The sequence below is a fragment of the Hyla sarda genome, chromosome 2, assembly GCF_029499605.1.
Source record: "Hyla sarda isolate aHylSar1 chromosome 2, aHylSar1.hap1, whole genome shotgun sequence".
Taxonomy (NCBI): Eukaryota; Metazoa; Chordata; class Amphibia; order Anura; family Hylidae; genus Hyla; species Hyla sarda.
Genome location: NC_079190.1, coordinates 40,201,971 through 40,229,443, shown reverse-complemented (window position 1 = coordinate 40,229,443; position 27,473 = coordinate 40,201,971). Strand labels below are relative to the sequence as shown.

The 27,473-nt window shown below is 46.9% G+C and overlaps 1 protein-coding gene across 1 annotated transcript in view; it reads left to right on the top strand.

Moving 5' to 3' along the window:
- The window catches only part of PDGFD (platelet derived growth factor D), a 253,930-nt gene that overhangs the window by 101,551 nt on the left and 124,906 nt on the right, over positions 1 to 27,473 (top strand). The window contains exons 2-3 of the mRNA XM_056561594.1: positions 12,248 to 12,452; positions 22,907 to 23,087. Of these exons, the coding sequence (XP_056417569.1) occupies positions 12,248 to 12,452; positions 22,907 to 23,087 (386 nt within the window). The remainder of the gene's footprint in view (positions 1 to 12,247; positions 12,453 to 22,906; positions 23,088 to 27,473) is intronic.

Sequence of the window (27,473 nt, the reverse complement as noted above, 5' to 3'; positions counted from 1 at the left end):
TGAACAAGTGATCAGCCAAGAATCCTGAGGATCATTATGTTCCGTAACACCATGCCAAATATATTAATGTAATGAACCTATAGGCACCGTTCACCTAAAACTTATGTTCCTCCTGCCAAAAAATATATTACTGAGCGGCGGGTTAAACTGCGGCATTGGAGCATAAATTTAAAGTGACTTTCTTGGTCTTATTTCACCTTTGTGGTGTTGCTGCTGTCAACTCATAATGCACCAAAAAGTAATGGATTCTACGGCAGATACAATAAAATGTCTAAAATATGCAAATAAACGCAATAAATCTGCAAAATGAATGCATGCAGTACTTGAGCAAGTGGGGGCTACACTCTCCCCCCACCCCCACCCCCACCCACCAGGGATTGCCCAATATTACAGTCTTTGCAAACAAACTACATATATACACATGTACTAGTTTTAGAAATATTTATACTTGGATTTTACCTTTAAGGGATTATCCAGTAATAGAAAAGCATAGCTATTTTTTTCCCCTCAAAAAACAGCATCACACCTGCCCTCAGGTTGTGAGTGGTATTACAATCTGACGCCATTAGCTTCACTGAAACTGAGCTGCAGTACCACTCACAGCCTGAGGACAGGTGTGGCGCTGTTTTTTGAAGAACCCTGGAAAACCCCTTCAACTAGTCAAACAGAATTTGCAGACAAAATCTGTAAACTACTGCCATTAAGTATCCAATTGATAAGGCCATGCAATGCAGAAGAATCCTACTGTACAGTGACCAATTAATACAACCATTGAATGCTCATTCAATACTGACACCTTTATACAAGGCTTCTGCTCGGCTCCTACTGCTCTATTATATGTTGTCCACCGATTGGACTGCCTGTTTAACAAGGCAGATTCCCTTTAAATGCCACCAATGTTTAAAATTACAGGACAATTAAAGAAAATCTGTCATCAGTGTCACCTGCACTAACCTGTCGGTACAGACAGGTAGTGCAGGTGACACTGATGACAACGATACTTACCTGGTCCCGTTCCGTGCTGTGGCTTTTCCGCAATCTTCCGCTCCGGGCCCGACTTGGAGCATAGACGGAGTTTAGTGATGTCACCACTGCTATTTGCTAGCAACAGGACCCAGCAGAGAACAGCAGCAGTGACTTCACTAGGCTCCACCCACGCACCAAGTCTGGCCCGGAGAGGAAGATACGCCAAGGAACGGGACTAGGTCTGTATCATTGTCATCAGTGTCAGCTGCATTACCTGTCTGTACCGACAGGTTAGTGCAGGTGATATTGATGACAGATTTATTTTAAGGGGTAAATTGTGGCATCCCTATTAATCTAGGATGTGAATGGGTTAAAGGCGGCTTTGCTAATGGTCTAGTGCAGTATAAGTGGTGAAATCCTTAGTGATTTTGGATTTCTGCTTGGAATTGTGAAGCAAATTAAGGTTCCATCATTAAAGAGTTCAAAGTGACCCCCCTGCATTAAAACAATACATAAGCACATACTCACCTCCATTTCTCCCTCTCTGCTCCTGCTGTGACATCTTCTGGTCCTGGCTGCCCCCCCCCCCCCCCCCCCCCAATTCTGCCAGCTTCCAATAATGTCCCATTCCCCACACAGAGTCACAGAGTATATCAGGGGTGCCGGACATCATCGGAATCTGGCAGAATGTGAGCGCAGCCAGGACCAGAAGATGGGACAGTGGGAACAGTAGGGGAACAAGGGAGGTAAGTATGTGCTCTTTTGTTGTTTTAAGGTACAGGGAGGCAGAAAGAAAAGTTTTACATTTGCCTGGAAAACCCCTATAATAGTAAAGTCACTTGTAGTCTAAGGTAATGAAGGAATGCATATCAAAGTTCCTGGTGGTCTAGGGTTGTGAAGATGTGAACTGGAAAGTCCAAGATGGTCTACGATGGAGAAGGAGATCCTGGTTGATCTAGATGTGGTGTCTTTTTAGTTGCTGCTTGACACCATCATGCACCTAAGCACCTAAGACATCACCTTTTCCCATATATGCAGTTTGATATTTGCCATCCGACCTGCATGATATTTCTTTATATGTAGATAGCAAATATGCCGGATGGTACAAAGATCCAGCACCGTACCCCAATTCAGCCTATGGGCAACAGATGGGATGTTGGATGAAAAAGAATCTGGCTTATCCAGTGCTGGTAGTTGTAGTTTTGCAACATCTGTAGGTCCACAGTTTGGAGACCACTGGTTTAGATGATCTACAGCAGTGGTCTCCAAACATCTGGAGGTCCACAGTTCTGAGACCCTTGTTTAGAGGGTTTACAGCAGTGGTCTCCAAACATCTGGAGGTCCACAGTTTTGAGACCCTTGTTTAGAGTGTTTACAGCAGTGGTCTCCAAACATCTGGAGGTCCACAGTTTTAAGACCACCAGTTTACATGGTCTACAGCAGTGGTCTCCATATATCTGGAGGTCCACAGTAGAGATGTCGCGAATTGTTCGCCGGCGAACAGTTCCCGGCGAATTTAGCATGTTCGCATTTGCATCGCCGGGTGAACATATGTGAAGTTCGATTCGCCCCCTATACTTTAACATTACGGTAAACTTTGACCCTGTGAGTCATAGTCAGCAGACACATTACAGCCAATCAGCAGCCGTCCCTCCCTTCCAGACCCTCCTACCTCTTGCATGGACGCCATTTTACCCTCATTCGGCATGTTGCAGGCTTAGGAAGTGGAGGGTCAGAGAAGCTGCTCCTGCTGTATAGGGAAAGAGATAGCTGGGTTGCTGCTAGGTGGTGTATTCAGGGTCCAGTTTACTCCTAAAGCACTAGTGTAACATCTGCTTTAAGGACAGCACCCAAAAAAGCCCTTTTTAGGGCTCAAATATCAGTCCGTGTGTCTTGCAACAGCTGGAGGCACCCTGGTTGGGAGGGAACAGCTGGTTAAAAGGGGTACTCCAGTATAAAACTTAAGTTCCTTCAAGCAACTAACTACTACAGTATTCAAAGGGCTGAAAGATATCAGTCCGTGTGTTTTGCAACAGCTGGAGGCACCCTGGTTGGGGACCACTGCTTAAAAGGGGAACTCCGCTAGAAAGCTTTTTTGCTCATTGTCACACTAGTGCAAATCATATTTGGTGTGACAGTTGTGCAAATTAAAAAAAATTGCACAACTGTCACAAATTTTCCAGCCAGGTGTACATGCCTAATTTTTCTGGCATCTGCTGCTGCACTTTCTCTGGTGCTGCAATTTTTCTTGCCGCTGCTACAGCTGCGGCTGCGACAATACCAAATTTTTCATCAATGTGTACATGCCTAATTTTTCTGGTACTCTCTGCTGACATCTCTGTCCATTTTAGCAACCGTGGATATTAGATGTATTGTCACGATGCCGGCTGGCAGGTAGTGGATCCTCTGTGCCAGAGAGGGATTGGCGTGGACCGTGCTAGTGGACCGGTTCTAAGCCACTACTGGTTTTCACCAGAGCCCGCCGCAAAGCGGGATGGTCTTGCTGCGGCGGTAGTGACCAGGTCGTATCCACTAGCAACGGCTCACCTCTCTGGCTGCTGAAGATAGGCGCGGTACAAGGGAGTAGGCAAAAGCAAGGTCGGACGTAGCAGAAGGTCGGGGCAGGCAGCAAGGATCGTAGTCAGGGGCAACGGCAGAAGGTCTGGAAACACAGGCAAGGAACACACAAGGAACGCTTTCACTGGCACTAAGGCAACAAGATCCGGCAAGGGAGTGCAAGGGAAGTGAGGTGATATAGGGAAGTGCACAGGTGAACACACTAATTGGGACCACTGCGCCAATCAGCGGCGCAGTGGCCCTTTAAATCGCAGAGACCCGGCGCGCGCGCGCCCTAGGGAGCGGGGCCGCGCGCGCCGGGACAGAACAGACGGAGAGCGAGTCAGGTAGGGGAGCCGGGGTGCGCATCGCGAGCGGGCGCTACCCGCATCGCGAATCGCATCCCGGCTGGCAGCGGAATCGCAGCGCCCCGGGTCAGAGGACGTGACCGGAGCGCTGCCGCGGGGAGAGTGAAGCGAGCGCTCCGGGAAGGAGCGGGGACCCGGAGCGCTCGGCGTAACAGTACCCCCCCCTTGGGTCTCCCCCTCTTCTTGGAGCCTGAGAACCTGAGGAGCAGACTTTTGTCTAGGATGTTGTCCTCAGGTTCCCAGGATCTCTCTTCAGGACCACAACCCTCCCAGTCCACTAAAAAAAAATTTTTCCCTCTGACCTTTTTGGCAGCTAAAATTTCTTTGACCGAGAAGATGTCCGAGGAGCCAGAAACAGGAGTGGGAGGAACAGATTTGGGAGAAAAACGGTTGAGGATGAGTGGTTTGAGAAGAGAGACGTGAAAGGCATTAGGGATACGAAGAGAGGGAGGAAGAAGAAGTTTATAAGAGACAGGATTAATTTGACACAAAATTTTGAAAGGACCAAAATAGCGTGGTCCCAACTTGTAGCTAGGGACACGGAAGCGGACATATTTAGCGGAGAGCCATACCTTGTCTCCAGGGAAAAAACGGGGGGAGCTCTTCTTTTCTTATCCGCGAACTTCTTCATGCGTGATGAAGCCTGTAAGAGAGAATTTTGGGTCTCTCTCCATATGATGGAAAGGTCACGAGAAATTTCATCCACAGCGGGCAGACCAGAGGGCAAGGGAGTAGGGAGGGGGGGAAGAGGGTGACGGCCGTACACCACGAAAAATGGGGATTTGGAGGAAGACTCAGAGACCCTGAAGTTATACGAGAATTCGGCCCATGGGAGGAGATCTGCCCAGTCATCCTGGCGGGAGGAAACAAAATGTCGCAAATAATCACCCAAGATCTGGTTAATCCTTTCTACTTGTCCATTGGACTGGGGATGATATGCAGAAGAAAAATTTAATTTAATCTTGAGTTGTTTACAGAGAGCCCTCCAGAATTTAGACACGAATTGGACGCCTCTATCCGAGACAATCTGCGTAGGCAACCCGTGAAGACGAAAAATGTGTACAAAAAATTGTTTAGCCAACTGAGGCGCAGAAGGAAGACCAGGAAGAGGGATGAAATGTGCCATTTTGGAGAATCGATCAACGACCACCCAAATAACAGTGTTGCCACGGGAAGGGGGTAAATCAGTAATAAAATCCATACCAATCAGAGACCAAGGCTGTTCGGGGACAGGCAGAGGATGAAGAAAACCAGCGGGCTTCTGGCGAGGAGTCTTATCCCGGGCACAGATAGTGCAGGCTCGCACAAAGTCCACAACATCCGTCTCCAGAGTCGGCCACCAATAGAAGCGGGAGATGAGTTGCACAGATTTCTTGATACCCGCATGACCTGCGAGATGGGAGGAGTGACCCCATTTGAGGATTCCGAGGCGTTGGCGAGGAGAAACAAAGGTCTTTCCTGGAGGAGTCTGCCTGATGGAGGCAGGAGAAGTGGAGATCAGGCAGTCAGGTGGAATGATGTGTTGCGGAGAGAGTTCAACTTCTGAGGCATCCGAGGAACGAGAGAGAGCATCGGCCCTAATGTTCTTATCGGCAGGACGAAAGTGAATCTCAAAATTAAATCGGGCAAAGAACAGAGACCACCGGGCCTGGCGAGGATTCAGCCGTTGGGCAGACTGGAGGTAGGAGAGGTTCTTGTGGTCGGTGTAGATAATAACAGGAGAACTTGATCCCTCCAGCAGATGCCTCCATTCCTCAAGTGCTAATTTGATGGCTAGAAGCTCTCGATCCCCGATGGAGTAGTTCCTCTCCGCTGGAGAGAAGGTCCTAGAGAAAAAACCACAAGTGACAGCATGCCCGGAAGAATTTTTTTGTAGAAGAACAGCTCCAGCTCCCACTGAGGAGGCATCAACCTCCAATAGGAAGGGTTTGGAAGGGTCAGGTCTGGAGAGGACGGGAGCCGAAGAAAAGGCAGACTTGAGTCGTTTAAAGGCGTCTTCTGCTTGAGGAGGCCAGGACTTGGGATCAGCATTTTTTTTGGTTAAAGCCACGATAGGAGCCACAATGGTAGAAAAATGTGGAATAAATTGCCTGTAATAATTGGCGAACCCCAAAAAGCGTTGGATAGCACGGAGTCCGGAGGGGCGTGGCCAATCTAAGACGGCAGAGAGTTTGTCTGGATCCATCTGTAGTCCCTGGCCAGAGACCAAATATCCTAGAAAAGGAAGAGATTGGCATTCAAACAGACATTTCTCAATTTTGGCATAGAGTTGGTTGTCACGAAGTCTCTGAAGAACCATACGGACATGCTGGCGGTGTTCTTCTAGATTGGCAGAAAAAATTAGGATATCGTCCAGATATACAACAACACAGGAGTATAACAAATCACGAAAAATTTCATTGACAAAGTCTTGGAAGACGGCAGGGGCGTTGCACAGTCCAAAGGGCATGACCAGATACTCAAAGTGTCCATCTCTGGTGTTAAATGCCGTTTTCCACTCGTCCCCCTCTCTGATGCGGATGAGGTTATAGGCGCCTCTTAAGTCCAATTTAGTGAAGATGTGGGCACCTTGGAGGCGATCAAAGAGTTCAGACATGAGGGGTAAGGGGTAGCGGTTCTTAACCGTGATTTTATTAAGACCGCGGTAGTCAATGCAAGGACGTAGGGAGCCATCTTTTTTGGACACAAAGAAAAATCCGGCTCCGGCAGGAGAGGAGGATTTACGGATAAAGCCCTTTTTTAGATTCTCCTGGACGTATTCGGACATGGCAAGAGTCTCTGGGGCAGAGAGAGGATAAATTCTGCCCCGGGGTGGAGTAGTGCCCGGGAGGAGGTCGATAGGGCAATCATAAGGCCTGTGAGGAGGTAGAGTCTCAGCTTGTTTTTTGCAGAAAACATCCGCGAAGTCCATATAGGCCTTAGGGAGACCGGTTACTGGAGGAACCACAGAGTTACGGCAAGGGTTACTGGGAACCGGTTTTAGACAGTTCTTGGAACAAGAGGACCCCCAACTCTTGATCTCCCCAGTGGACCAATCCAGGGTAGGGGAATGAAGTTGAAGCCAGGGAAGTCCAAGGAGAATTTCCGAGGTGCAATTGGGGAGGACCAAAAGTTCAATCCTCTCATGATGAGATCCGATGCTCATAAGAAGGGGCTCCGTGCGGAAACGTATGGTACAGTCCAATCTTTCATTATTTACACAATTGATGTAGAGGGGTCTGGCGAGACTGGTCACCGGGATGTTGAACCTGTTGACGAGAGAGGCCAAAATAAAATTTCCTGCAGATCCTGAGTCCAAGAAGGCCACTGTAGAGAAGGAGAAGGCAGAGGCAGACATCCGCACAGGCACAGTAAGACGTGGAGAAGCAGAGTAGACATCAAGGACTGTCTCACCATTGTGCGGAGTCAGCGTACGTCTTTCCAGGCGAGGAGGACGGATAGGACAATCTCTCAGGAAGTGTTCGGTACTAGCACAGTACAGGCAGAGGTTCTCCATACGGCGTCGTGTCCTCTCTTGAGGTGTCAGGCGAGACCGGTCGACCTGCATAACCTCCACGGCGGGAGGCACAGGAACAGATTGCAGGGGACCAGAGGAGAGAGGAGCCGAGGAGAAGAAACGCCTCGTGCGAACAGAGTCCATATCTTGGCGGAGTTCCTGACGCCTTTCGGAAAAACGCATGTCAATGCGAGTGGCTAGGTGAATAAGTTCATGTAGATTAGCAGGAATTTCTCGTGCGGCCAGAACATCTTTAATGTTGCTGGATAGGCCTTTTTTGAAGGTCGCGCAGAGGGCCTCATTATTCCAGGACAATTCTGAAGCAAGAGTACGGAATTGTACGGCATACTCGCCAACGGAAGAATTACCCTGGACCAGGTTCAACAGGGCAGTCTCAGCAGAAGAGGCTCGGGCAGGTTCCTCAAAGACACTTCGGATTTCCGAGAAGAAGGAGTGTACAGAGGCAGTGACGGGGTCATTGCGGTCCCAGAGCGGTGTGGCCCATGACAGGGCTTTTCCGGACAGAAGGCTGACTACGAAAGCCACCTTAGACCTTTCAGTGGGAAACAGGTCCGACATCATCTCCAGATGCAGGGAACATTGGGAAAGAAAGCCACGGCAAAACTTAGAGTCCCCATCAAATTTATCCGGCAAGGATAAGCGTATCCCAGGAGCGGCCACTCGCTGCGGAGGAGGTGCAGGAGCTGGCGGAGGAGATGACTGCTGAAGCTGTGGTAGTAACTGTTGTAGCATAACGGTCAGTTGAGACAGCTGTTGGCCTTGTTGCGCTATCTGTTGTGACTGCTGGGCGACCACCGTGGTGAGGTCAGCGACAACTGGCTGAGGAACTTCAGCGGGATCCATGGCCGGATCTACTGTCACGATGCCGGCTGGCAGGTAGTGGATCCTCTGTGCCAGAGAGGGATTGGCGTGGACCGTGCTAGTGGACCGGTTCTAAGCCACTACTGGTTTTCACCAGAGCCCGCCGCAAAGCGGGATGGTCTTGCTGCGGCGGTAGTGACCAGGTCGTATCCACTAGCAACGGCTCACCTCTCTGGCTGCTGAAGATAGGCGCGGTACAAGGGAGTAGGCAAAAGCAAGGTCGGACGTAGCAGAAGGTCGGGGCAGGCAGCAAGGATCGTAGTCAGGGGCAACGGCAGAAGGTCTGGAAACACAGGCAAGGAACACACAAGGAACGCTTTCACTGGCACTAAGGCAACAAGATCCGGCAAGGGAGTGCAAGGGAAGTGAGGTGATATAGGGAAGTGCACAGGTGAACACACTAATTGGGACCACTGCGCCAATCAGCGGCGCAGTGGCCCTTTAAATCGCAGAGACCCGGCGCGCGCGCGCCCTAGGGAGCGGGGCCGCGCGCGCCGGGACAGAACAGACGGAGAGCGAGTCAGGTAGGGGAGCCGGGGTGCGCATCGCGAGCGGGCGCTACCCGCATCGCGAATCGCATCCCGGCTGGCAGCGGAATCGCAGCGCCCCGGGTCAGAGGACGTGACCGGAGCGCTGCCGCGGGGAGAGTGAAGCGAGCGCTCCGGGAAGGAGCGGGGACCCGGAGCGCTCGGCGTAACATGTATGCTAAGGGTAGCATGGTGGCTCAGAGGTTAGCACTGCTGCCTTGCAGCGCTGGGGCCTTGGATTCAAATCCCACTATGTGCTGCCTCAAGGGGGGCTCTAACTATGATCTGCCTATTATGGGGGAATCTATGTGCTGCCTAAAGGGGGGGATCCAACTATGTGATGCCTAAAAGAGGGCTCTATGTGCTGCCTAAAGGGGGGCTCTAACTATGTGCTGCCTAATATGGGGGAATCTTATGTGCTGCCTAAAGGGGAGCTCTAACTATGTTCTGCCTAACATGGGGGAATCTAACTATGTGATGCCTATAGGGGAGCTCTTACTATGTGCTGCCTAACATGGGGGAATCTATGTGCTGCCTAAAGGGGGGATCTAACTATGTGATGCCTAAAAGGGGGCTCTATGTGCTGCCTAAAGGGGGGTTCTAACTATGTGCTGCCTAATATGGGGGAATCTTATGTGCTGCCTAAAGGGGAGCTCTAACTATGTGCTGCCTAACATGGGGGAATCTAACTATGTGATGCCTAAAGGGGGCTCTATGTGCTGGCTAAATCACGTTATTCCAAACCATTTAGGAATAATAGGTGATTTATGCCGTTTATGGATTAAAACCAGACTCTGCATCAACTATGTAATTTTCCATGGGAGTTTTGCCATGGATCCCCCTCCGGCACGCCACAGTCCAGGTGTTAGTCCCCTTGAAACAACTTTTAAATCACTATTCACATCACTAGTCCACAGTTTGTTGACCACTGGTTTAGATGGTCTACAGCAGTGTTTCCCAACCAGGATGCCTCCAGATGTGGCAAAACTACAACTCCCAGCATGCCTGGACAGCCTTTGGCTGTCCAGGCATTCTGGGAGTTGTAGTTTTGCCACACCTGGAGGCACCCTATTTGGGAAACAATGGTCTACAGCAATGGTCTCCAAATATCTGGAGGTCCACAGTTTGGAGACCACTGGTTTAGATGGTCTACAGCAATGGTCTCCAAATATCTGGAGGTCCACAGTTCTGAGACCATCTATTTCCATCAGGGACTGTTTTGGATTGCTGGACTAATGTGAACCCAGCCTAACCCAGGTTTATTTGGGCATCGGAGGAGGGACATTCATGGTGCTTGTGCTTGGTTTAGACTTCCAACACTATATATTCTTTTTATATTCAATATTTAATTAATAAAATATATTGGGATGACATTTTACAATTCGGCCAAGGGCTATAAAAAACGTCCTCCTCTGTGATACAAGAAATGGCACAGGTACGTTTTTTTATTTATATTTTTACTATGCGGCCAACTCTTTGTCTCTTTGTACTCTAAAATTCAGGTTCATGTGATTCTACCAGAAAGGACACATTATCACATTCTGATATCTTTATTAGGTGCCTAGAAACATGAGGACACGAGCTTCACCTTACGTTTTGAACATTATGTAACAAAGTACAGAGGTTTAGAACACTGTGTCCTACAATGTAATGGGACCCGGAGACAATGATGGGTAATGACCGGGGCTGAGCCCTGACAGGCGGAGCAGCCAGAGGAACACTTCATTTGTACAATCTCAGCATGGATCCCACCTCTCTTATTTCACATAAGTAACACAATTCCACATTATTGCAGAGATTGGAACTGACTTGAAAGGAAGAACTTCCAGAATAAGCAATTGGTGCTTCTCTGTTTATTATATTGGTAAATAACTTATTTATCTGAGTGCAAAGAGGAAAAAGTTGACTGTCAATATGAACCCTTATAATATGTGAGTGCTTGGGACTGCTGCCAGGAGGGGGAGGCACTATTTTTATTATTCCGCCAATTTTGCTATATTGTTTGTTAATATTGTGATATAGGGGAGAGTTATCAAAACCTGTGGAGAGAAAAAGTGGACCAGTTGCCCATAGCAACCAATCAGATCACTTTTTATTTTATTTTTCACAGGCCTCTTTAAAAATGAAAGAAGAAATCTGATTGGTTGCAATGGGCAACTGGTCCACTTTTTCTCTCCACAGGTTTTGATAACTCTCCCTCACAGTATGTAAATGATTTCAGAATGTATTCCATGATGATCTGTTTATCATCTCACAACTATCTATTTTTCTTATATCTATCTATCTATCCCATATCTATCTATCTATATATCTCATATCTATCTATCTATCTATCTCATATCTATCTTATATCTATTTATCTCATATCTATCTATCTATCTCATATCTATCTATCTATCTATCTATCTCATATCTATCTATCTCATATCTATCTATCTATCTATCTATCTCATATCTATCTATCTATCTATCTATCTATCTATCTATCTATCTCATATCTATCTATCTACCTATCTCATATCTATCTATCTCTTATCTATCTATATCATATATATCTATCTCATATCTATCTATCTATCTCATATCTATCTATCTCATATCTATCTATCTATCTATCTATCTATCTCATATGTATCTATCTATCATCTATCTCATATCTACCTATCTATCTATCACATATCTATCTATCTCATATCTAACTATCTATCTATCACATATCTATCTATCTCATATCTATCTATCTATCTCATATGTATCTATCATCTATCTCATATCTACCTATCTATCTATCACATATATATCTATCTCATATCTATCTATCTCATATCTATCTATCTATCTATCTATCTATCTATCTATCTCATATCTATCTCATATCTATCTATCTATCTATCTCATATCTATCTATCTCATATCTATCTATCTGTCTTTCTCATATCTATCTATCTCATATTATATCTATCTATCTCATATTTATCTATCTATCTCATATCTATCTATCTCATATCTATCTATCTATCTATCTCATAGTTATCTATATCATATCTATCTCATATCTATCTCATATCTATCTCATATTTATCTATCTCATATCTATCTATCTATCTATCTATCTCATATCTATATCATATCTATCTATCTCATATCTATCTCATATTTATCTATCTCATATCTATCTATCTATCTATCTATCTATCTATCTCATATCTATCTATCTCATATCTATCTCATATTTATCTATCTCATATCTATCTACTATCATGGAGTCCTTCTCTTATAGTTAGTCGGACGGAGAACTTTTCTCAGCACTGAGGTCTTAGCACTGAGACAGATCATACATTTCTCTTCAATAAGTCGCAAGTTAATATAAATGATAGTAATGCTTTAAAATATTTCATCATTCCTATGAATTCTAAACTTTTTGGTGATAAATTTTAAAATGTTTCCCACAGAGAGCAATCTCCTTACCAGACTGTACCAGAAAGAAGAAAGCATCCATGTTGTGGGGAATGGCTGTATAAGCAGTCCACGCTTCCCTAACAGCTATCCCAAAAACCTTCTGCTCACCTGGAAGCTGGACTCTGTGGAGAACACTAAGATCCAGCTGACATTCGACAGCCAGTTTGGTTTGGAAGAACAAGAAAATGATGTATGCAGGTTAGTGGAGAAAAATCCAATCTCAAAACTTCACCCTTCCTTCTTATCAGATTTATTACAGTATTTTATTTGCATTGTGTACTGTACAAGAACACAGATGTGTCCACCCTTACTTCATTACAAACTCAAGGACTTGTAGGACTCCATTTTCTCATAATACAAATGTATTAATGCAGCATGCTAACACAACTCTTGAGAGTGCAATTCACTGCAAATCACAGAGATCAGTGGTCTCCAAACTGGAACTCCAGCTGTTGCAAAATTACAACTCCCAGCATGCCCGACATGCTGGGAGATGTAATTTTGCAACATCTTGAGGTCCACAGATTGAAGATCACTAGTTTAAATGGCTTACAGCAGTGGTCTCCAAACATCTGGAGGTCCACAGTTTGAAGATCACTAGTTTAAATGGCTTACAGCAGTGGTCTCCAAACATCTGGAGGTCCACAGTTTGGAAACCACCGGTTTAGATGGTCTACAGCAGTGGTCTCCAAACATCTGGAGGTCCACAGTTTGGAAACCACCGGTTTAGATGGTCTACAGCAGTGGTCTCCAAACTTTTGACCTCAGGATGTTTGAAGACCAGCAGTGATCTCCAGATGTTTGGAGATCACTGCTGTAGACCATCTGAACCAGTAGTCTCCAAACTGTGGATCTCCAGTGGTTTAGAGGGTCTACAGCAGTAGTCTCAAAATGTCAGGAGGTCCACAGTTTGGAGACGATTGGTTTAAATGGTCTACAAACATCTGGAGGCCTACAGTTTAGAGACCAGTCGTTTAGATGGTCTACAGCAGTGGCCTTCAAACATCTGATGGTCTACAGTTTGGAGATCATTGGTTTTGATGGTCTACAACAACTGGAGGTGTACAGTTTGGAGACCACTGATATTGATGGTCTATAGCAGTAGTCTTTCAACATATGGAAGTCTACAGTTTGGAGACCATAGATTTAAATGGTCTACAGCAGTGGTCTCCAAATATCTGGAGGTCCACAGTTTGGAGACCATTGGTTTAAATAGTCTACAAACATCTGGAGGTCTACAGTTTTGAGACCACTGACATAGACACATATATCATAAACAACTCCCAACTGAGTGTAGAAAAATCATATTTTGTTTTCAATATAAGCCATCTCCTGCCTCTTGAAAGAGAGGAAAGCTAAGGGAGGACACATCTTCAGGTCCTGATGGTCCTGATTCTCGTTGGACCATCCTATGAACTAAAGAGAAATTGGGCTTTTACATGTCTGCAAAAAAGGAGCATTACTCTTCAGTTGAGGGCACTTTCTAGATGGGACTTAAATGTTCAACATAACATTTTTCTGGAAGCATACCTGTCATTTCAGGTGACTTTTCAGGATAAGCTGCCCTGTGTGTACATGAGGAGAAACACTATTTCGGGCCATTATATAATTTGTTTATGGTATTTTTCATCAAATTTCTGCTCTGCAGGCTTCATCTATAATTTGCAATTCTCCCAGAGCTGGTGGGCGGAGCTTCCTCCTCCCCCCTTCTATAGACTTCTATTGCTTGTCTTGCAGACACAGAACAAAGCTGAGATACATTTTAGAAAATAAGATTTTAACAGTAGGAGGGGAAACAAAGTTCAATAGCAGGAGAAAGAAGCTTTTTTTTGTCATATAAGATGTATTCCAAAGTTTCTTATATTAGCTTGTACTACTGAACTATGCAATGTTTTTTATATGACGGTGCCTAGAGATGAGTGAATTTGCTAAAAATTTGATTTGGCCAATTCGACGAATTTTCTCCCCAAAATTTATTTTGATACAAATCTATATGCAGCAAATTGCTATTAAAAATGGCTATTTCTGGCCTACAGAGAGCCTCAATAGAGGTGTAGAACACTTTTCCTTGTTGTAACACACATAGGGTGTGTGCTGGGTTAGTGAAATAATACTGTTATTCAGTATGACATGCATATTAGAGGCGTCGCTATTAGAATCACTGTCACAGAGCAGCACAATGACAGAGCCTGAAGGTAGCATCAGTATAAAGAAACTATATAGTGGCTGAATGACACAGCCTGGAGGTAGCGGAAGCATGAGGAGACCATATAGTGGCTGAATGACACAGCGGGGAGGTGGCGGCAGCATGATGAGACAATATAGTGGCTGAATGACACAGCGTGGAGGTGGCGGCAGCATGACGAGACCATATAGTGGCTGAATGACACACCCTGGAGGTGGCGGCAGCATGAGGAGACCATATAGTGGCTGAATGACACAGTGTGGAGGAGGCGGCAGCATGAGGAGACCATATAGTGGCTGAATGACACAGCCTGTAGTTGGCGGCAGCATTAGGAGACCATATAGTGGCTGAATGACACAGGGTATAGGTGGCAGCAGCATGAGGAGACCATAAAGTGGCAGAATGACTCAGCGTGGAGGTGGCGGCAGCATGAGGAGACCATAGAGTGGCAGAGGGACCCAGCGTGGAGGTGGCGGCAGCATGAGGAGACCATATAGTGGCAGAATGACACAGCGTGGAGGTTGCGGCAGCATGAGGAGACCATATAGTGGCTGAATGAAACAGCCTGGAGGTGGCTTAAGCATGAGAAAACCATTTAGTGCCTGAATGACACAACGTGGAGGTGGCGGCAGCATGACGAGAACATATAGTGGCTGAATGACACAGCGTGGAGGAAGCGGCAGCATGACGAGAACATATAGTGGCTGAATGACACAGCCTGAAAGTGGCAACAGCATTAGGAGAACATATAGTGGAACTATGAGACAGCTTTGAGCTGGCATCAGCATTAGCAGAACATATGGTGGCAGAATGAGGCAGCCTGGAGCTGGCATCAGCATGAGGAGAACATATGGTGGCAGAATGAGACAGCCTGGAGGTTGCAGCATCAGCATCAGGAGTCCTGAAAGTGACCCGGTGACGGAAGCTGGCAATACCAGTACCCGGTGGTGAAGATGGGTGAAAAAAGCAGAACTTGGCATCAGATGTGTCGCATCAAGCGGGTGGCAGGATCAGAATAGTAGCTGAAGCAGGTAGGCAGAAGAAAACCTTCTCTTTTGTAAAAAGTGTTAGTGTGCACAGGTAAGTATTGAGGATATGCATTACGTAAAACGTAACTTTTAATAATATGCTTAGGAAAAAAAATATGGACCCAATTTTTTTTTTTAATCAAACAAAAGGAAAGGTGTGCAAAAAACACCATGTTCCACCTACACCAGCAAGTATTGATGTGATGCAAAGACCTCTAAAAGGTGGAAGGGAACAACATATGGTCCATTGTAACCTGTGGGGGTAAAAAATTCCCCTGTAAGGCCCTACTCTAACATTGGGGGGGCGGCCCCACACAGGAACCTCTTCCTATTTCCACCTACAAACACTGCCATTTTATAGGGTTTTTAGGTGGAAATAGTTCCTGTGTAGGGCCGCCCTTTTTAAGACGAGTAACACTTTCCTCCAAAAGGTGGAAGGGAACAATCTATTGTCCATTGTAGCAGGTGGGGGTAAAAACTTCCCCTTTAAGGCCCTACTCTCGCCCTATGAATTCCCTTCTCGGCAAGTGTTACTCACCCTAAAAAAGGCGGCCCCATACAGGAAACTCTCTCTATTTCCACCTAAAAACCCTGGCAAATGGCAGTGTTTGTAGGGTGAAATAGGGAGAGGTTCCTCTGTGGGGCTGCCCTTTTTAGGGCGAGTAACACTTGCCAAGAAGAGAATTAATAATGCAAGAGTGGGGACTTACAGGGTGAATGATTACCCCCACCGGTTACAATGGACCATACGTTGTTCCCTTCTAACTTTTAAAGGTCTTTGCATCACATCAATACTTGGTGGTGTAGGTGGCCCATGGTGTTTTTTGCACACCTTTCCTTTTTTATTTATTTTTTCAAAAATAATTTGGGTACATATATTCTATCCTAAGAATTTTATTAAAAGTTAAATTTTAGCTAATGCATATCCTCAATACTTACTTGTGGTCTGATGTGGAGGAATGTCTGTAACTGGGGAGCAGCGCCTTAAAGGGGTACTCCGGCGCTTAGACATCATATCCCCTATCCAAAGGATAGGGGATAACATTACTGATCGCGGGGGTCCCTCCGCTGGGGACCTCCGTGATCTTGCACACAGCACCCCAGTTAATATCAGTCCCCGGAGCATGTTCGCTCCGGGTCTGATTACCGGCGACCACGGGGCCGCCCCCGTGTGACGTCACGCCTCCGCCCCCATGTGACATCATGCTCCGCCCCTCAATGCAAGTCTATGGGAGGGGGCGTGACAACTATCACACCCCCCTCCCATAGGCTTGCATTGAGGGGCGGGGCTTGATTTCACATGGGGGCGGAGGCGTGACGTCACATGCCGCCGGCCCCATGGTCGCCGGTAATCAGACCCGGAGCGAACATGCTCTGGGGGCTGATTTTAACTGCGGTGCTGCGTGCAAGATCACGGGGGTCCCCAGCGGCGGGACCCCCGAGATCAGGCTTCTTATCCCCTATCCTTTGGATAGGCGCCGGAGTACCCCTTTAAATATGTTTAGCACTCTCCATATTTGTGAAGTTTTGGTGTGGCACCATGGTCAATTGGTGGGTGGAAATCCTGACTCATCGATGCTTGATTCATCTTCACAAAGGTCAGTCTCTCCACATTTTTCGTGGACAGATGAGTTCTCCTTGTGGTTACTATGCGCCCCGCCGCACTAAACACCCACTCTGATGGCACACTACTGGCCGGGCAGGACAGCTTTTCCAGGGCAAACTCTGCTAGTTGTGGTCACAAATCAAGTTTGGCTGCCAAGAAGTACAGCGGATCTTCAAGGTGTGTTGGCATGGTCATTTCAAGGTATGCCACCACCTGATAGTTCTGCTCCAGGTCTATCTGCTGATGATGAGTTGCTTCACTATGCGGGTGAAAAAAGCTACTCATCAGCGACTGTAAACTCATGCTGCTGCTGATGGAGCTGGTACTGCTCCTGCCACTCCTCCCCATCAGCCATGGCAGTGGAGGGTAAGCGCAGAGGGCCCCTCGAGTCAGACCTGCGAGAGGATGGACAATGGCGCAGATAGGCATAGGCCAACTGACTATATACGATGCCTCTGTAGTAGGTCACTTTGTTCTCCCTCTAAATGGGTGTAAGAAAGGCTCCTATTTTGTGGCGGTAGCGACGGTCCAAAAAGGTGGAGAGCCAGAAGTCATCCCACTGCCGAATGGTGAAAATTTGACGGTCACTACGCAAGCAAGTGAGCATGCATCGTGCCATTTGTGCAAGTGACTCGGAGGGACTCCCTGCCTCCATCTCCACTGAATACTGCCACGGTGTGTCTGGGTCCTCTGACTCTCCTTCTTCATAACCCTCTAGCTCCTCTAGCTGCTCCTGCTCCTCCTCTCCTGTCAGATGACTAGAAAAACCGCCCATCTCGCAAAACCTAAACTGTGCTCCACTGTGCCCCTCCCCCTCCTCCTTCTCCAGTTCAGCCCCCACAGGGCTCGTGTGGGCGTGAGATGCAGGCGCCACATCTCCAATGCCGTGACCAGCCATTGTTTTCAACACGTGTTGTAGTAAATGAAGCAGTGGAATGACGTTGTTCATCCTGTAATCCTGGCTGACTAATAATGTGGCTTCCTCACAGGGCCCTCAGCAAACAACAGGTGTCACGTATGAGCTGCCACTGGTTGACATTGAAGTTACACAGAGGAGTCCCCCTATCCTCTTGGATCATCAAGAAATTGGTGATGGCTTTTCTCTGTTCGTATAGTCAGTCCAACACATGGAGGGTGGAATTCCAACGTGTGGAAACGTAGCAAATCAGACTATGTTGGGGGGATACCGTTCTGACACTGCAGCTCAAGGAGGGTGTGCTTTGTTGTGTACTAGTGGCTGAAGTGCATGCATAGTTTCCTTCCCATTGTTAGGATGTCTTGCAGGAACCGCTTGACAACCAGATTTAACATGTGTGCCATGGTTGTGCAGTGGAGGCTGAGGACACGGTGGAGGATGAGGAGACAGAGTCGCACACTGTCACACGGCCTGAGAGCTCAAAGGCGGAAGCGGTGTGACCTGTCCAAGTTGCTGTTATATCTGTGCAGGAACCACATTCACCCAGTGGGCCGTAAAAGACAGGTATTGTCCCTGACCATAGTTACAGCTCCACACGTCGGCGCTGCCGTTCACTTTCCTACACACCGACAGACTCAAGGACTGGCCCACCTTCTCTTCCACAAAATTGTGCAGGGCTGGTATTGCCTTCTTTGCAAAGAAATGACGGCTTGGGACTCTCCACCTTGGCTCAGCACAAGCCATCAGTTCTCTGAAAGGTGCAGAGTCCACCACTTGAAAAGGGAGGGACTGCAGCACCAGCAACATGGACAGGAGCACATTCAGCTTATGCGCTGTTGAATGAGTGGGTGCATACTGTTGTCTCTTGGACATGGATTCGCCGATGGATTGCTAGCGGAATGACTGACTAGAAGTAGGAGGAGCAAGAGCATCTGGAGCGACAGAAGATGGGTATGACACACAGCTCCCTTCGGCTGAGGTGGTGGAGTCTTGACTGGCTGAAACAGGGAGTGGCGTGCCACTGGGTGATGCAGCAGGCTGGACCACCACATCTGAGCCACAGTTCTCCCAGACCACTTTATGGTGGCGCTGCATATTTTGACGCAGGGCCGTGGTGTCAACATTGGGACCCTGGCCACGCTTCACCTTCTGCCGACACATCTTGTATGTGGCCAGGTTAACATCCTCCGGATACTTGATGAAAAACTGCCACACTGCAGAGTAGCTAATTTTACTACCAACAGTCCGCACTGATTGACTGCTACTGCCGCCAACTCCAGGAACCCCTATTCCACTACCTCCTGGGAAGGTAGGCTGCTGCGAAGCAGGTGGTCTATCACGGGCACGTTTGGCTTCATTTTTCCACCATGCTGACTACCAAGCATGCAACTACCTTGCTGGCTCAGCTGCTGCCTCACAGGCAACCTGCAACCCTCTTCTCCTGATGATGATGAACCGGGCTCCCAAGTGCAATCGACTTCATTTTCATCGAGTTGTGTCTGCACATCACTGATGACCCCCTAAGGTTCCTCAACATTGTCTGCTTCAGGAGACTTAACGCTCACAACACCACCTCCCACACCACTCTCCTCATCACTACTGCCTGCCTAGTGGAGGAAGCGGCGGATGTCTCCTCCACTTCTTGGCTGGGCAGTAGCTGCTGACTGTCCTGTAGTAGATCGTCCTCACTAAATAGTGGAGCTGAACCCACAGCAATATGATACTTCTGTGGGGAGGGGAACAGCATAGGACAGAGGCAATGGGAGGACAGGGACTGCTCCTGGGCCATGCCAACTGAGGGTTGTATCTGAGGAACCCACCAACTGTTGACTGGGAGTGTCAGATTTCACTTGTGATTAAGTGGATGACTGTGTTAACCAATTGATGACGGCTGATGGGTTGCTGTTCGAGACACGACCGCTAGCTGATAACGGAAGCTCAGGTCTCTCGCTGCGACTCCTGCTGCCACTCGCCCCTAGTCTGCTGCGACCTCTGCCTGATGAAGTTAGGCCTCTTCCACTCCTCTGTGCACGTCCTGGCACTTCTCTGCCTGACATACTTAGTGCGTAAATGAGGGGAGGACAATACGCTCCGCTACGCTTAAAACAGTATTTGTCTACAACACCAGCAGGTGTGTACTTTTGGCTTGCCTTTCACAGTATCTAGGCCCTTAAGACTTTAACAGGAACAAAATGGTACACCTCTTTGATTTACATATGTGGTATGCACTTATGAGAGGAGGACAATGATCTCCAGTATACTTAAAACAGTATGTGTCTACAACACCAGCAGGTGTGTACTTTTGGCTGGCCTTTCACAGTAACTAGGCCCTTAAGACTTTAACAGGAACAAAATAGTACACCACTGAGATGTATGTATGTTGTATGCACTTATGAGGGGAGGACAATGCACTCCAGTGCGCGTAAAACAGTATTTATCTAAAACACCAACTTGTGTGAAATTTTGCCTGGCCTTTCACAGTATCTAGGCCCTTAAGACTTTAACAAGAACAAAATGGTACACCACTTAGATGTAAGCACGGGTTTCACTTAATAGAGGACAATACGCTTTTAGTGCTCTGCTCACCCTAACTGGCTGGCTACTATTAGGTTTTCAGTTGTTGTACACACCAGTGCTGCAGCACACAGTCGATGTGTACTACACCCAAAATTGCACTTTCTCTCTCAATCTCACTCCCTATCAGTGCTTTTAGGCTGGATTTGGACTTGAGGTGAATTGCTGCTGTAAAAAAAAATTCTGTGTAGCACACTGCTCTCTGGGGGAGATTTATCAAGACCTGTCCAGAGGAAATGTTGCTGAGTTGCCCATAGCAACCAATCAGATTGCCTCTTTCATTTTGCAGAGGCTTTGTTAAAAATGAAAGAAGCAATCTGATTGGTTGCTTTAGGCAACTGGGCAGGTTTTGATAAATCTCCCCCTCTGTCCCTCTCTCTCTGCAATAGATTGCTGATGTGACTGGGAGGTGAATCGCTGCTGTAAAAATGCTTTTCTGTGCAACACACAGTGCTGTCTGTCCCTCTCTCTCTCTGCAATAAAAGGCTGAAGTGACTGTCCGCAAGATGGCTGCCAATTATATAGGGCTGTGACATCACAGGGGTCACTGGCTGCTGATGGAATAGTGTAGTATCTGCTCCGTCCCTCGCCTCTGGTTCCCGTGCTCGGACTGATTGGTGGTGTTCCCTTCCGTAAGCAGACAGCAAAATAGAAAAATGGCCAGTACCAGGAAGGCAGATAAATTTCCTCTTTATTGTGGCATCAATAAAAGTAGGATACACAGAGCAAGTAGCCTACGCGTTTCTATCTGTGGTGCCCTTAGTCATGGGATGATTGGCTGCTGATAAACTGCATGCTGCATGTGATTCAGGGTCATTCCACCAACCCTTGTTCCCGCTTTCCAGAGGATTCCTTGCCCCGTGTCCTCACATATGGATCTGCCAATTTGGATGCCCTGGAGCCTGGACCAAACTAAAAGGAGTTTAATGAAGTGATTTACGCAATCGAATCACAGCGATATTCGCATTCGTTGCAAATCGAACTTATCCTGCAATTCATAACAAATTCAGATTTGTCAGATTCGATTCGCTCATCCCTAATGGTGCCTAATTAGATACTATAATTTCATCCATAAATGAACATCAGATATACTGTAAAGAGCAGATACTTTATGTCTTGTATGCTGTGAGGTGCGGCCTCCATGGATGGGACTTGCACATGCACATCCCTCAGATGCCTGATTAAGCCGAAATCTGGGGAATCTGGAGGTCAAGTCACCAACTTTATCATGTTCCTCAGGCCATTCCTGAACAGTGCTTGCAGTGTTCCCTGGTGCATTACCCTGCTGAATAAAAGAGGCCACTGCCATTAGGGGATCTCACTGCCATGAACTTGGTCTACATAATGTTTGGGTTGGTGGTGCATGTCACAGTAACATCAACATGATGATAGGACCCAAGGTTTCCCAACAGATCATTGGTTAGCGCATCTCACTAGCCCCCACCAGCTTGTCTTCTCACAGTGCATCCTTGTTCTAGCTCTTCCTTAGGTAAGTGACGCACACCCACCTGGCCATGTTGAGACCATAACTCTATAGAAACCTGGTAATTGGTTTTGAAGTGCTAAAATGTCATAGGAAAAAGTAAGTAGATAACTAATACAGATAAAGCAAGTCCTTACATATAAAAGTAAGAAAGATCTACTGGGAGCTGTAATCACTGTCTATGTAGAGGACAGGAGCTTCTTCAGGGTCCTGTACAGTACACAGTGTCCTAAAAAAGTAACATGGAGCCACCCTCACCTGGTGTCCTAAGGAGCAGCCAACCCTGGTAGAGGTAAAGAGTAGTACAGAACATGTAATACCTCCCTGTACTGTAGGGAGCGCTACCAGACAGTCAGTCAGTGCATGCACTTCAGTAATACAGGGCAATACAAGAAGAAAGCTTTCCAATGCGGGATAAAGTGTAACAGGTACTTTATTGAGGATCACATGAACAGCACAGAAGATGCCAATGCGTTTCGGGTCAAGCTGGACCCTAAATCATGCCTTTTTTCCTCAGTAATACAGGGGTTTTATTAGTGAAATGCCCATTCCCATTGTACTCATATAACTACTTTTCTTCACTTTTAATGTTATGGCTGTTCGGTGTATATCAATCTGCCCCGCTCCTCTTGCTTTATGACATGCTGCCATCAGACCAGGTCCAGTGATTTCCTCTGGGACAATTGTTATCTTGGGATGGTGATAAGGTGGACACATGTCCTTCTAAGAATGATCCTTGATAAGACCAGAGCCCACCTCCTGAAGCTCTATGTAAACCTGGTACAAATTATTTTGCTGAACATGTTGTACACAAAATCCAAATTAAGTTGTAGTCATTGACACATTTCATTGACCTCCAGGTATGATTTTGTGGAAGTGGAGGAAGCTTCGGAAACAAGCACAGTAATTCGTGGGCGATGGTGTGGACATAAGGAAGCTCCTCCAAGACTGACATCCAAAAAGAACCAAGTGAAGGTCACATTCAGGTCAGATGATTACTTTGTGGCTAAGCCCGGCTTCAAAGTCTGTTATTCTCTTGTGGTAAGTTCTGTGTGTTTGCGATAGTATCCTCATAGGTTGTAACAGGAGATGTGACATTTAATGATTCAAAAACCTCTAAAAACTTTCCAAAACATCCACCTTCATTAAACTTGGGTTATTGACCTTCATTATTTTTGGTTATTTATTTAGCTGTTTTTATTTATTTTTCAGTACATTTTTATCTTAAAATTTCATGATCTTGTTAAATTTTATAATCCTCCCAGTTCACTTCCTCATCATGATAACACCCCCCCCCCCAGCCTTTATTTTTATTATTTTTCTGTTTTCTACCTTGATATTGCTCTGTATTTTCTGCTCAGACTGGGAAGTGGCGATCCCCAGTTTTAAAGACAGTACCCATTTAAGCAGTTAAAGGGGTACTCCGCCCCTAACATCTTATCCCCTATTCAAAGGATAGGGGATAAGATGTCAGATCGCTGGGGTCCCGCTGCTGGGGACACTCGGGATCTCGGCTGCGGCACCCCGCTTTCATTACTGCACAGAGCAAACTTGCTCTGTGCGTAATGACCGGCGATACAGGGGCCGGAGCATCGTGATGTCACGGCTCTGCCCCCTCGTGACGTCACAGCCTGCCCCCTTAATGCAAGTCTATGGGAGGGGGCATGATGGCTGCCATGCTCCCTCCCATAGACTTGTATTGAGGGGGCGGGCTGTGATATCACGAGGGGGCGGAGCCATGACATAACGATGCTCCGGCCTCTGTATTGCCCATCATTACGCACATAGCGAGTTTGCTCTGTGCAGTAAGGATAGCGGGGTGCTGCAGCGGAGATCGCAGGGGTCCCACCACTGGATAGGGGATAAGATGCTAGGGGCGGAGTACCCCTTTAAGAAAAATCCTTTCTACTTGGAAACTGTCAACAAGCTTCCTACATTGTGTGTAATACTGTCCTGTAGTGTAATACAGTCGTGTAGAAAATTAAATGGCATTAGTTTAATAAAACAAATACCGTACATACTCTAGTATTAGCCGTTCCGAATATAAGCCGAGGCCCCTAATTTCACCCCAAAAACCTAAGAAAAGTTATTGACTCAACTAAAAGCCTAGGATGGGAAATACATCATCCCCCATGTCATCATCCCCCCCTGTTATCATCCAGACCCCAGTCATTAACACCCCCGTCATCATCACCCCCGTCATTATCACCCTCATCATCATCACCCTGTTATTATCAACCTGTCATTATCACTCCGTCATCATCACCCTGTCATTATCACCCTCGTCATCCTCCCCCTCATCATCATCCCACCTTCATCATCACCGCCTGTCAATCCCTTCGTCATCATCCAGACCCCCCTTTTGTTTTCTACTCACCTCCCCAGTTGTTGCTTTCTCGGTGGGAAAGAAGGGTGAGCTGGTCCGGGCTGTCCATCTTCGGCCATCTATGCTGCAGGGACCGTCCGGTGGGGAGGGTTAGTCATTCCCGGCTGTCCATCTTCACCGGGAGGCCCTCTTCTCTGCTCCGGGCCGGCCACGGACTAGTGACGTTGCATTGACGACGACGCGCAGGGACGTCCGTGCGTAGCACACGTCCATGACGTCCCTGCGCATAAACGTCCCTGCGTGGTGGCGTCAATGCAGCATCACTAGTTCGGGGCCGGCCCGGAGCGGAGAAGAGGGCCTCCCGGTGAAGATGGGGGCGTTTTCAGCACGAGGGGGGCATTTTCAGCACGAAAAATTGTGCTGAAAAACTCGGCTTATACTCGAGTATATACGGTAATAAATATGACATATTTACCATGTGTGATCAAACTTTTTGTATATGTTAGTAAACATAGGGGGTGTTCCTATTTTTTACATTTCTAGACACTTTCACAGGATTGGACATTAAAGAGGTAATTTTTTTTCCGAATGCTTGGAGCGGGCGGCGGGGTTCGCCCCACGCAATGTCATGCCACACCCCCTCAATGCAATTCTATGGGAGGGAGCATGGCAGTCACCATGTCCCTTCCCATAGACTTGCATTGAGGGTGTGTGGCGTGACATCACGAAGGGTGTGGCTTTGACGTCACGACCCCCGCCACCCACACCCAGCATTCTAAACAAACGACGGGTGCTGGACATGTCCAGGGTAACCCTGTAATGCCTGATAGGAAAACAGGGGGTCGTACAACTGTCATTAGCTGCTTTTCCCAATGGAAATCAATGGTTACTGCTTGCTCACCCCTTTCTGTTAATCCCATAATCTTAAATGGTGAGAAAGGCACACAAAGATGGCCTCCACTACATTGAGGAACAATGACCACTGAAAGTTACAGAAAGAGCCTGGCAGGCAACAACCACCTTTCCAGTATATTTTTTGGGGGTACAGGAAGCACTTCTCCATTATCTATCTTGGAGCATTGTAGTGGTATACATCTTAGCCTCATAAATACAAATTAGAAAAATTAATTGGAAGTGTCAATATTTATTGCCAGGTCCCAAATAGTAATAGCTATGCATGCATTGTAATTTTTTTATTCATAAACAACATTTCAGACAACAACATCAGGCGGCAAGACATACCAGCAATAGATAAGTATATAAAGAGAAAAGTATTCATACATGAAATAGAGCAAAATAATCCAATTAGTGTGTCAAAAACAATGTAAAATAAAGCATGTAAAATGAGTTGAGATGTAGATGAAGAATCAGCTTAGTATACAGAAGGCCAAACTGCAAAGTCTAACTCATTAATGGACTTACAGAAATGGATTAGACTTTTTCAGGTTGGCCTAGTAGTTGTAGTGGTTTGCCCTGTTCTGTGTCTCTGTGTGATGATGATATAGTACTTACATGAATACTTTTTTATATTTTTATATTTACCGTATTTTTCACCATATAAGACGCTCCGGCATATAAGACGCACCCAATTTTAAAGGAGGAAAATCTAGAAAAAAAAGATTCTGAACCAAATACAATGTGAAGTATGGGACAGTGATCTTCAACCTGCGGACCTCCAGATGTTGCAAAACTACAACTCCCAGCATGCCTGGACAGCCGTTGGCTGTCCGGGCATGCCAGGAGTTGTAGTTTTGCAACATCTGGAGGTCCGCAGGTTGAAGACCACTGGTATAGGAGGTAGTACTCACGTGTCCCCGTCGCTCCAGACCCATCACCGCTGCCCTGGATGTCGCCCTCCATCGCTGTCGCCGCATCCTCGGGGTGTCCCCGTCGCTTCGAAACGTCTCTGCTGCCGGGTTTCCTCGCTCTCCGTTGCCGCCATCACATCGCTACCCACGCCACTCCTATTGTCGGCAATGAAGGGGATCCCGGCACGGAGCAGACACCAAGGGGGCAGGTAAGGTAGCTCCCAGTGTCCTGTAAGCTGTTCGGGACACTGCAATTTCACCGTGGCGGTCCCGAACAGCCCGACTGAGAAGCCGGTTAGTGTCACTTTCCCTTCAGACGCGGTGGTCAGCTTTGATCGCCGCGTCTGAAGGGTTAATACAGGGCATCACCGCGATCGGTGATGTCCTGTATTAGCCGCGGGTCCCGGCCGCCACGATAGGACAGGGTTTTAATGTGTATTTGCCGTATAAGACGCACCAACTTTTCTCCCCCAGTTTTGGGGAAGAAAAAGTGCGTCTTATACGGCGAAAAATACGATACATTTATATTTTTATATTTACCTGGGACCACCTTGTGCAGCCCGATGAAATGAATAACAGCAATTACTATTGGGACATGGGCTAAAAATAAGGACACTTTTTGCAGTTTACGTCATGGCATGATGGTACCTCTTTCCCATTGAAACTTTTCCAATTATTAACAGGTACCTGCCACCATGATCCAGCAGCAGGATATGTGTAAACTTGCCACCATTCTCATTGCCTGAAACTTGTACCGACATGACGCGATCACGGGACAAAATTCCGGAAGTCCTATAGACATTGCATGGAACTTCTGGCATTTAAAATCTCATCACGTCGGGCCAAGTCTCGGGCTACAAGAATGCTAGCCAGTTTACACATATCCTGCCGCCGGATCTAATTTGGATCAGATAATAGGGGTCATAGCACACCTATTCTCTCCAAAGGGTGAAGGTCCTAGCTGGGTTGCCATATGTCCAGTGATCTAGAGCCACCTCTCGTAGGATTGTTGGATAGAGGAAGCTGGAGGCCAGTGTTGGTACTCCAAAGTAGTGTTGAGCGGCATAGGCCATATTCGAATTCGCGAATATTCGCGAATATATGGACGAATATTCGTCATATATTCGCGAATATTCGCATATTCGTTATATTCTTGTTTTATTTTCGCATTTGCGAATATTCGCGCATACGAAAATTAACATATGTGAATATTCGCATATGCGAACATTAGCATATGCTAATTTTCGCGTATGCGAATTTTCGCGCGGCAGTCTCACACAGTAGTATTACAGC